At 39.7% G+C, this 11,973-nt stretch overlaps 1 protein-coding gene across 2 annotated transcripts in view; it reads left to right on the top strand.

The window, feature by feature from the left end:
- mon2 (MON2 homolog, regulator of endosome-to-Golgi trafficking) overlaps positions 1 to 11,973 on the top strand; it is a 41,439-nt gene continuing 29,466 nt past the window's right edge. For both annotated transcript variants that reach the window (XM_028584421.1, XM_028584420.1), the window contains exons 1-3: positions 1 to 523; positions 8,735 to 8,798; positions 10,231 to 10,358. In XM_028584421.1, coding sequence (XP_028440222.1) covers positions 416 to 523; positions 8,735 to 8,798; positions 10,231 to 10,358 — 300 coding nt within the window. In that variant the 5' untranslated portion in view covers positions 1 to 415. The remainder of the gene's footprint in view (positions 524 to 8,734; positions 8,799 to 10,230; positions 10,359 to 11,973) is intronic.

The following is an 11,973-nucleotide window of genomic DNA, read 5'->3' as shown; positions in this document are numbered from 1 at the left end:
TCTGTCACTGTTTACGGAAGTCCAAGTGACGTGTCACTGTCCACCGAAGCATTGTGGGAAGGGAAGTGGAGCTGACGGCAGTCTGCTTGATTTGACAAACATATTCGATTAATGAGCAGCTATAAGAACCCGAAATAAAGGGGAGTGATGCTGCTTTACGAAGCTAATGTCAACGGGCTTTGAAGAAGAGGAACATATGCCGGTGTCATCGCTGCTCTCCTGCGCACGGACGCTCAAAGCAGAGAAGTGGGTTACTGTATCAATGGACCGCGGCGTTTTTATTTTATTTTCCAAGGGAGCCGAATAAAGTAGCAACGGACTACATTCCCGCTGTGGATGGGTGGGGGGCGACTGCGCTCCTGCATTCCTTATCGTGTGAAGTTTCTTGAGATTTCTGTCGAAGACCCCGTCAAAGATGTCGACCAGCAGTCCAGAAGCAGTGAAGAAATTGCTGGAGAACATGCAGACGGACCTGCGGTCTCTGTCCATGGAGTGCAAGAAGAAATTCCCCCCAGTCAAAGAGGTTAGCCGGCTAGTTAGCTTTACTGAGCAGTTACCGTGGTGTTCAGCAGCTTGTTTAATTTGTGTATCTGAGCTTATATTCGTCATGATATGGATTTTGTTTGTTGAATTTGTTTGCTTGAGCCCATTTCCCCCACCCACCAAACACCGGGCCTCTAACGTTACTCTGTTGTGGGATGTGGACGCTGAGTTGTCCTCATACGGGTAACGTTAAATTAAAAGTTGTGTCAGCTGCTGGGCCTTCCTGCCAACCACGCGTTCAATTAAAGGGATACACAAGTGGCATGTGTCGCACCCTTTGGTTATTAAGGCTAATGTGAAGCATTCATATAGTGAATAGTTGCCTTTCATTCCCCACTTTGCGATCACTTATTGCTAGAGAGTGGTACTGTACAGTTTAGCCATTGAAACAAAACAAAACGATATGCCACATTTAACTGTATGATCTAGGGTCAAGTCATCCAAATTACACACACTCACCGAAATATATTTCCTCACATGTGCACCATAAGATATTTTGAAAAATAGCATTGATATAAGATGACATTGTCTCTGGGCTCTCATTTTCCAATGCTTTCAGCACCTGGAACACTTTTCTATTCAAACCTGTTTTATGGGAATGGTTGCAGAAATCAGAGATGGAGATCTCAGAACATCCACAACTAAAACCAAAACAATCAGCTTGGCTAAATAAATACCACTAGTGATATTTTTTTTTTTTTTGTGATTTTGTGAGAACCACTTTCAATTTAATACCAGGGCAGTAGTGCGTTAATGAGTGGATAAAGTCAGGTGAGCTATTTTTGCGCCAGGTTTTGTTTTTGACATTGGCCAATAGAAGACCTCTGTTTGGCCTGAATAGATCTGTCAAATATCTCACTTTGCAAGTTTGTTTCACACAACAAGCTTGTCAGCATTGACACAGCTAACAAACATGTTTTTTGTTTTTTTATATTCCTTGGAATGACTCCCCGTCTGCGGCTGCTGACTGGCTTTGTTGTGTAGCACTGTTGGTGACATCATGGCTTATTTTAAAAACAGAATAGTACAAAGAGGTGCAATGTCAGGGCCTTCTACAGTATATGTGTATAGTTAGATTCACATGGAGAAGACAACAGTCAACCCAGCTTTTATGACTCATTGTTGCCTCAACCAACACAGCCCTCTTTATTATCAAATCTGCTTGGTAGTCCACAGGGCTGGTTTACAGTTCATTTCCATCTGGACTGTATAGTATTTAATTTTAACCCAACATAACATTAACATAAAATTATGAGACTGGTGACATACAATATTGGATTAACACAACTTCATTCACTTGCTGTTATGGTTTAAACATGCTGCATTTGTGAACATATCTAGCTATTCTATCATTTACTTGTCACTGAAATGCACACAGAGAGCAGCCAGTGTTTGCCAATGTTATGGGATTCAACTGACAACATCTCCAGACAGATCCTCTTTACCTTAATTCCCTGTAATTCCCAGGTAAAGCAAGCTCATTGCTTGCCTGCATATATGCAGCGGGGACAAGAAGTATTGAACGTGTCAACATTTTTCTCAGTAAATATATTTCCAATCGGGCTATTGGAATGAAATTTTCACCAGATGTCAGTACAAACAAGTAATCCACACATACAAAGAAAACAAGTATGTCCATGACAAAAGTCATATGTAATAAAGCAGAATGAAAATGGGAATACATATTGAACACATGGAGAAAAGGGGGTGTAAAAAGGTATGGGAAGCAAATAAACCAGCTCAGAGTTCATTTAAATATGCCCCCGGAACCTTCAAGATTTGAAGACGGTTTGTGTGGATGAATGTGCAAAAATCACAGCTGAGCAATGTGTGTGACTAGTTTATTCATACAGGAGTCAGAAGTCTTGAAGCTGTCATTACCAACAAAGGCTTTTCTACGAAGTATAAAATAAATTCCAGAAAGTGTGTTCAATACTTTTCCCTGTCATTTCACTTTATTACACACAACTTAATTTATGGACTTATTTATTTTTGATATATTTGTATGTGTGGACTACTTGGGATGTTACTGACATCTGGTGAAAATGCAATGCCGATAGCCCCATGAGAAATATCTTGACGTGTTCAATACTTATTTTCCCCGCTCTATAGTCACACAGGCCAATAGCTGAAATGCTGCATTGTATGTGGGGCTTTTGTGGACATGGAAATATTCATTAACCAGCTCAACGGGGCAGTACATATCAGGCTACGCCGGCTTAGTTTGTTTTCTCTCAGTTCTCACCATGGTTAAAGACAACATTACTGTGAGGAAAAATAAATGATTCCGCAAGTGCTTCCAGTTCCTATAGGTTTCCTTCAATTCAATTTTATTTATAGTATCAAATCATAACAAGAGTTATCTCAAGACACTTTACAGATAGAGTAGGTCTGGACCACACTCTATAATTTACAAAGCCCCAACAATTACAGCAATTCCCTCAAGAGCAAGCATTGGCAGTAGCTATTGCGACAGTGGCGAGGAAAAACTCCCTTTTAGGAAGAAACCTCGGCAGACCCAGACTCTTGGTAGGCGGTGTCTGACGGCCGACTCTATACAGCGTACATCTGGTCTCACATCTCCGGCATCTCTAGGCCCTTGCCTAGGGGCCTTATAAACCATCTCCTTTAATATTGATTTATCACCCCCCCACCCCACCCCCCCGCTCGCCCCCCGTTTCCTGCTCCTTGTCAACACGTTCCCCTCAGGGGTCACAGCAGCACAGGGCGCCACTTTGGTGTTCCCCACAACCTGAGCTCACCCACGCTCCAGTTGATGGTGTGATTGAAGCAACCTTTTCCAATTTGAGCTGGTTCTATTTGCTGGGATGTTATTGTGCTACAAACAAGCTGAGTACTGGTGGCCATTGTTGTGAATTCAAATTATTTGTGTGCCTGACACAGCACACAAATGTAATCCTCACTCTATCCTTTCTCAGAATGTGATTTATTTTTAATATTTTCAGTATAACAGGGCTCCACATTTATTTAGCTTTTAAATGAATTAGCTGCATTTAAACATTTTAAATGAATAACTCATCTTTGTTCGTACATTTTCTAAACTCAAAACCAAAACATTTTATCTTTATTGCAAAAGAAGAACGAGGAAGCCCTGTCCTCATTTCCCAGCCCTTCTACATTCCAGTTCCTCCCCCATTTCCCAGTCCATCTCCCACAGAGACTTTGCACCACAGCCAGTGGTTTCTCTGGGTTAAGAGGAGCCATTGATTTTTCTGCATCTTAGCATCCGACACTCAGAACCGCTTTCTCATTGAGTCATTGAAACTGACAAGGCATCACTCTTTCCTATGTTCGGATTGCTTTTTCCTAGGTGAAGAAGAACATCAAGCAGCCAGCCCTACGCTCTTCTGTGGATGGGTCAAGTGCTGTCAACTGCATGTGGATCACAGTGAAATGTGACCGCTGGTCTGGGGAAACCTGCAGAATTAGGCTATTGAAAGCATTATGGGCAACCTTTTGTATGGCCGGCTTGGAACAACTCATTTGCTAGACAGATCGTGTAGGCTGTACAGAGACAAAGTAACGAGCAACATGGAGTGAGGACTTGGTGAACTGACACTATTGCACTGAAACTCTGACTGAATAAGCCCTTTTTCATAATATGCTAAGTCAGTTCCAAAAAACTGCTGAGTTTAGACTCACAGCATGTTTCTAAGGAAGTCAGTCTGTGATGAGCTTCACTAATGTTGCTTTTGAAAGAAATGAGCTGGTTCTCAGACGTGGGTCAGTTCCGCTTTGAGGAGCTGCACACAATAAAGGGCCTGGAGAAGAACTGAACTTCTTTCTGATACGGTCTGGTTCACCCATCGTTTGTACAGCTGACACCAGTGTTTAATGTTTTCCTTTCTGCTGGGTGTTGAGATTTTAAAATCAACTTTGTCCAGGATTGTAATGGTAACTGCAGTCACAGCATTTTTGCTTAATTGTTTGCATCCATATAATTCTAAACTATTAGCATGGAAAATACTTTATCGTAATATACTGTACCCTATGTTGGGTATCGTTTGGGTTTTTTCCGATACTGGTGCTAAAGTAATTAAAACGGTGCCGGTACCTGAACCGGTACTTTTTAATAAAGTTTTTAAGAAAAAAAGAAGGGTACTAAACAACAGTCTGCAACATTAAAGAATGGCTTGTTTATATATGGTCAAAATTAAAGATTATTATTATTATTATTATTATTATTATGATTATTATTTCACCAGTAAATTGCTGTTGAACGACAAAAACCACCACCAGATGGGAAAAGGGTATTTTACAATAACCACGAGGCTACCTGTTTCAAGTGAATGCACCGTCTGTGTTGTTTTTCCGACAACAGCAGCTGCAGAGCAGACTGTTACGTCCCGGTGTTGGAATCCTCTACAGTGAAATACAGTCATACTTTACACTGTTTTAACAGTGTTTAGTCCAGCTGCTAGCTAAAGGTAGGCTAACGTTACCTGCTGTCGAGTGTAGTGTAAAGTCAGGCACCAAAATGAGGCACCAAAATTTTCGTTCTTATTCGGTCTCGTTACTACCGTGTACGTCGGCACCGGGGCCCTATTGGCACCGCGTTTCGGTACCCAACCCCAACTGTACATCATTATGGTGAAACCAGATCACCTAAATTATACAAATGTCATATAGATTTACTTTATGCATGTCACTGACTCCTCAAATTGGGAGATCTGATAAGTAGTCAGTAAAGTCGTAAATACAAGTGTAAGTGGTGTGGGCCGGGTATCATTTAACAGATTACATTTTGATGCCAATACAAACCCAGATTTTGTTACCAAATACCAAAACAATACTTTTTTTTTTTTTTTTTTTTTTTCAGTTCTAGGGTTTGACCATTATAAACTAGGGCTGGGCGATATATCGATATTATATCTATCGTGATATGAGACTAGATATCGTCTTAGATTTTGGATATCGTAATATCGTGATATGACATAAGTGTCTTTCCTGGTTTTAAAGGCTGCATTACAGTAAAGTGATGTCATTTTCTGAACTTATCAGACTGTTGTAACTGTTCTATTATTCACCTTTACACACTTAGTCATTATATCCACATTACTGATGATTATTTATCAAAAATCTAAGTGTGAAGATATTTTGTGTGTGTGTGTGTATATATATATATATATATATATATATATATATATATATATATATATATATATATATATATAAAAAACCTGTTTATTATTTGATTTTGCAACTGTTCACTGAAATAGCCGGTTTCTATGAAACTATTTGTGACATGTCATATTTGGCTTTGACTTTGACTGAACTGCTCTCACTTTGCGGAAAAAAATATCGGGATATATATCGTATATCGATATTCAGCCTAAATATATTGGGATATGACTTTTGGTCCATATCGCCCAGCCCTATTATAAACCTATTTAATACATAAGCCCTTTTTTAATTTGATAAAATATGCCAAACTTTAAAAAGAAAAAATTGTATCATTGTTTAATTGTTTTCTTGACACAAGTAGCCTCACAAGAACTCTGCCTGAATGAAATTGTCTAAAGTTACAAAGTTAGTAATCAAGAAATATCAAATCAAGCAATAAGTAAACAAACCATAACAAGCTGACCAAGCATGCAATGCCAATATTCTACACTTTTGACACCCAATGCTATGGACACATTTTGGGTGGTACTGAAAAGTTTTCAGGTCGCATACCCAGCCCTAGTCACACTGAAAGCCATTTTGAAGATGCATTAGGATTTTAAGCTAGATAAAAGCATTTAGTTGGCTATCAACAACTACAGCAACATGCCGTTGGCTATAAGTAAAATAGTACATTTCACCATCAAGCACAGTAGTACTGTAGACTCCCAACTAAGAATATAGATTAAAAAAAATCCATCAGGTTTTAATCTTTCAGAAAGACTGATGAAAGAAATCCTCCTGGAATTTCTACTTTCTGTTAGTGTGTTGCCACCACGGTATCAGAAATAGGGCTGTACAAAAAAATTTAGTCGCGGTTGCCTTTTAAATTATCCTGCCGACATAATGCACCCACCGTTGGCTGCCGCTCACATTGCCATTTAACAACAAGTAGAACTATTCAGATGTTATTGGGCCCGTCCAGTTTAACTCCACATCTGTTGCAGCGAAGTGTCCGTTCCGTTTCATACGTAAAACATTTGGCGGCGGGGCGCACAGGGTTGGGGGGGGGTTGTGGTTCGGACAGACCTGCCCCCACTGCTAAAAAGAAATCCTACAGGAAACACTGTTACAATGACCTCACCAGGCCAGTGGTATTTCCCTCCACATGGTGGTGACTTAATAATGCTGACGGTTTTCAGAGAGAAGTCGAGTCTACACTTTACAACAGAAAGCTTAAACAGCACTTTCTATGAGGAAGTAGGTGGAAAATGTGTTAACATGCAAAAAGAGAAGAGATTTCACTGTTTTAAGTCAATAAGAAGGCCAGTATCAAAAAGATTTTCATTGTGGGGGTTGACAAGGTTTTGTGCACAAAAATGTTATTTTTCTTTTTACATGCAGGGATTTATTGTCATGGGTTTCCAGAATGAGCACATGGGTCCACTCGAGGCTGAACAAAGGAGACACACACACACCCACACACACACACACACTCTGCTTTTAATTAGAGGCATTCATTGGTTTACTGGTTTTATTTGACTGATTCTCAGATTCTTCAATAGTGTCCGAGAGTTGTGCAGTGGACAGATGAGATTATTATTTTTTTAGGGTGTACTTTTGTGTCTCATCAGCCTCCTGTTAAGTCCCCTCCCTAACGGCCACTATTATCATTTAACATTTTGGGGACCAAATACCTGGTTAAGGCTAATACCTTCAATATTCCCTTACTTGTTTTTAGACTTACATGGCCATTTTGGAAAAGATGGGCCTTTTGATAAGTTCCACGAAGGCTCTCATCAGAAGTATGTGAAGGGGACTTGAACTACTATTTATAACTTGGTGATTGGAGAAAACATGCTCATGTCTCTCACTGCCCTTTGGCCACAGGCTGCAGGGTTTTTAAGGGACTTATTTCAGTTGACTAGATTGATAGCCGTAGCGCAGTACAATTATTATTAGGGCACTTGCATTATTTCTCCCAGTCAATTGTGTTTAATCCAAAGTAAGATGAATTTCTTATCATTTTGTGCTTACGTATCATACACAGAGTATGTCGGTAGACGGTTTAGCTGCTTTTTTTCACTAATAAGACATTTTTCACCATGTTAGACTTGAAATGGTCACTTAGTGGTCACTTAGATACAATGTCTTATTTTCATACCGTATTTCTGTGGCTGTAGAGATTATAGGATGATGAGGCTGAAGTCATTTGTAACACATGCATGCTTGGGATGTAGTCAGACCATGCAGTAGCTGGATGAAAAATGCATCAAGGTAATGTTGGCCCACTGGCTGTTTGCTCAGTTGAAGGTGTTGCTGTCACCACTGACCTCATCGATATGCCAGATGTGATTACAAGCTGTGTGCTTTTCTCCAGATTAAAATTTTGTTTCTTTCTGCTATAATGATGCAAGATACCTCAGAATTAGGTTGCCAAAGGATAAATGCTCATTGAGATGATGACTGATAAAAAAGATAAATAATATAGGCTAGTTATGAAAGGTACACATTTGCACTTTTAGACGGGTGATTTGCAGTATGAAAAGTGCTGTTTTCTCATGGTAATGAGAAAAAATGAGAGGGAGGAGAAGCGATGGGGGAAAGTCGAAGCAGAGGTTGGAAAGGAGAGACTATCTCGACAGGCTTGCGGTAGCTTGCAGTTGTTGTAGAAAGATAAGAACAGCCTCTTTTTTTATTTTTATTTTTTTTATTTTTTTACTGGTAAATGCTCGGTATCTGTTTCTGTCACACAGACTGACTCACATTTAGTCTGTCTGTCTCCATGTCATCCCCTCCGCATGCATGCCCTTTCTCTCTCTTGACATTCCACCTTCACCCTTACCATTTCACCCCTGCCAGACACCTCGCTAGGGAAATCACTTTGTACTAGCACATTCTTCTCAAGCCTCCGTCTGTCTCTCTGCAGCCAGGCCTTCCTGTTTCTCCCTTGTGGCCATCATTACAAGAGGTCCTGTCTACCACCGGTAGCACAGTGGTGCTGCACCATCAGCACCTTTTTAATACATGTTACATTGAATGACTATTCTCTCTTTTTACTTCCTAGGCCGCAGAGTCTGGCATTGTGAAGATTAAGACCATTGCAGCCAGGAATACAGACATACTGGCAGGTAAGAAAGTCATAAGGGTGGTGGTTTAACACAACGGAGAGATCAAGTTGTCCCTTTTTGTCAGACAATATTGTATCTTGGTGTGTTATTTAAATTTAATTTGATTTTTAGATCTATTAAATTAGATTATGCTTGATAGTATTACCCTGCTTTGACGGATTTCTATTTTTCTTTCATATTTTTTGGTTTTGGATTACAGGTGCAAAGTTGCTGTTTTAATCACATATGAATAAAAAATACAAGCAAGCGAACAATAGCATTCATGTTTTTATGTCCACAGGACAGTTTTTAAATGCAAGAGACATCCACTGTATTTAGATTTTTATTTTTTTATTTATGCAGTCAGCCTGTGGCGATTCATGTGCAGTGCATATACTGTAAGCACATGACCTTTGATTCCTCCAGAAATATGTCATATTTATCCATCACCCATATTAATCTACCAGTATATAGTGCTCATCCCTCAGCTTTATTTGTAAATTACCGACATTGATTCCATTTAGCTGACTAGACAGCATCTTTTGAATTCACTATAAAGCACTTTCAAATGTGGTGGGTCTCTTAAATCCTTGAATAGAACATTATTTCTACGCTGTCCAGATCAACAACGTCCAGCTTTCAGCAACATTTGCAGAGTTGACACATAGTTGACATTTTCCGAGTTCTACTGTTGACAGTCTGACTCGGACTGGCCCTCTGCAAACTTTAAACTGCACAGCAACTCATTGTAGAAGAGCTCATTTATCTTTGTTCCCATCATGGATTTGGTAGGTGTCACAGCAGCTTAATGAGCTGTTACAAAAAGACTGAATGGTGAAACCTGTTGTGCAGGTGTAAATCATGGAATAAACTAAATCTAATGAAGGTGAAAATGATACAGGCAGGTAGTTGGATGCAAAGCATTGGTTCACTGTTGTGATCAGACAGCGCAGATATATCGAAGCCACATTTTTTTTTTATACACATTGTTGTAAATAACCATTTTAAATTCCATACTTAAACCCAGTACAAATATAACTTGGATTAATAATTTGTGCACTTTGGACCATCCCCAGATGGTTATTTAAAGATACGGTGTGTCTCTTTCTGGTATTTTATGCTGTAGTTTTGACCATTAAATCTGTGCCTTGGTACTATATTTGTTCTCCATCCCTTCCTCCGAAGCACCAGTATTTTATACTGATACTGATTTTAATACATCAAGGGTTTCAGATTATTATTATTAACAAGCTTGAATTCGGATTCCTAAAACCGCATTCTTTGTTTTATGCAATAATATATTTGATGTTAATGTAAGGCATTGTAAATCATTTATGTGAATGGTATGACGGCATCCTTGTACTTTTTATCCCCCTTAAATTTGAAGCGTCTGTACACATATGAAAAATAATTTACAGTGACATTTAGCTATATCTCTGTCCTTTTCCTGCAGCTCTGAAGGAGAACAGCTCTGAGGTGGTGCAGCCTTTTCTGATGGGCTGTGGCACCAAAGAGCCGAAGATCACCCAGCTGTGTCTGGCTGCCATCCAGAGACTCATGTCCCACGAGGTGGTATCTGAGGTGAGCCCCATGAGCTAGCCTGAGATTTGATAGCTGGCGTACGCATACAGTACACCAAGGCTTATGCTCAGAGGTGAGATATGTGCGCGCACTAAATAGAGATTAGCAAATTTCTAAACCTAATCAAAAAGCAGTATAATAAACGCCTTTCTTGATCCATGTTACTCTTGATAAATATTAGGGCCAGTAAAATATTAGAGAAATGAAAAATAGAAGTGTTTTAGGTATAGCTGAAGTCAGAGCACTTAGATTGTGTTGTCTAACACAGTTTTTGTCGTGGCTGAGCGATGTAGGGCCATGACTTTATTGTGTCTGCTTCTGAATCTGAGCATAAACACCTAGCATCAACAGTGAAAACACCTAGCAGGTATTAAGTAACACCACAAAGTCTCTCAGGCTTCATTTCATCCATCTTTCCCTTTGGTAAGGTGGTTTTAAGAAGTGAAATCAATAAGAGCCCACTGCTCTCATCTGGATTCATTACCTTGTGTCACTCTACTTCATAGAATGACACAAGGTGATTATCTTCTCAACAGTGCCAAATCAATACACATGTCCCTGTGAAGAATACGTTTCCCATGTGGTCATTAAAAAAAAAACAAATATCTAAAGAACAAGAGCTTAGAGAGTGTCTTCACAGATGTGCTTGTGCTCATGCAATACCTTGATCACTCAAGACAGCTGTTTGTTTTTCCTTGTCACTTCACTTTATGTATAGTGACATATTGTGGATTTTCACAATTAATAGAGGTTGTTGGGTGTTGATTCTCACTTTCCAATTTGGCAACCACCGAAATAAATGCATATTGACAAAGACCTCAATGTTCCTTAAGATTTTGCACATTTAGTGTACACACGCTTGCAAATTTAAGTTAATCTACCACCTTAGGCACATTGTTCCTTATGTCCGAAGGGTATATTCATTCGGATCAATACAGGAATCAATGCAACTCATCAATACCCAATCAGGCAATGTAAATATTAGAAGGTAATATATTCTTGTCACTGGTGGCTACATCTAAAGGGTTATAGCTTCCTGTTGCACTACTCATTATGCCATGCAATTGTCTTTACACAACAAAGCAAAGCTGGTCCCCTGGAGCTTACGCACAACTGCCTTGTTAGTTAACTGTAAATGACGGTTATTGAAAGCTTATGGCGCCATCCCATGCTTTCTACATTTTAATATCAGGCGTTTATTGAATTAGGCTTACATAGGTTTCAAAGCTTCTACCCGTGGTAGGAGAGTCTAAGTGCTTGAGTAGTTGGAGGCGAGGAGTGTCTTGTTCAAGGGCGGCTCACGTGAGGTAGATTTTCTCAGCTAGTGTGAAGTTTGGGGAAGTTTCTCTTGGCCTTTTGAGATAGCATTTTGTCTTTCTTTAACCACCCTCTGCCGGAGTTCGTCTTTGAGTGGCTGTTATCGTCACACTCTTGCACCCAACAAACGTCTAGAACATCAAAGACCTCGACGAACTAACTTCACATATTCTACAACACACACATTTTCTGATCCAGCAGTACTCATCAGCAACTCTGAACTGATTGGTTTAAAAGCTACCTGAGGGTGTCGCAAAACAAAAGTCTACAACCTCAGTAATGATTCTTAAAGTTTCCC

Source organism: Perca flavescens, chromosome 8 (genome assembly GCF_004354835.1).
Source record: "Perca flavescens isolate YP-PL-M2 chromosome 8, PFLA_1.0, whole genome shotgun sequence".
NCBI lineage: Eukaryota > Metazoa > Chordata > Actinopteri > Perciformes > Percidae > Perca > Perca flavescens.
The sequence above is the reverse complement of the archived record's forward strand: the minus strand, read 5'-3'. Positions and strand labels throughout refer to the sequence as shown.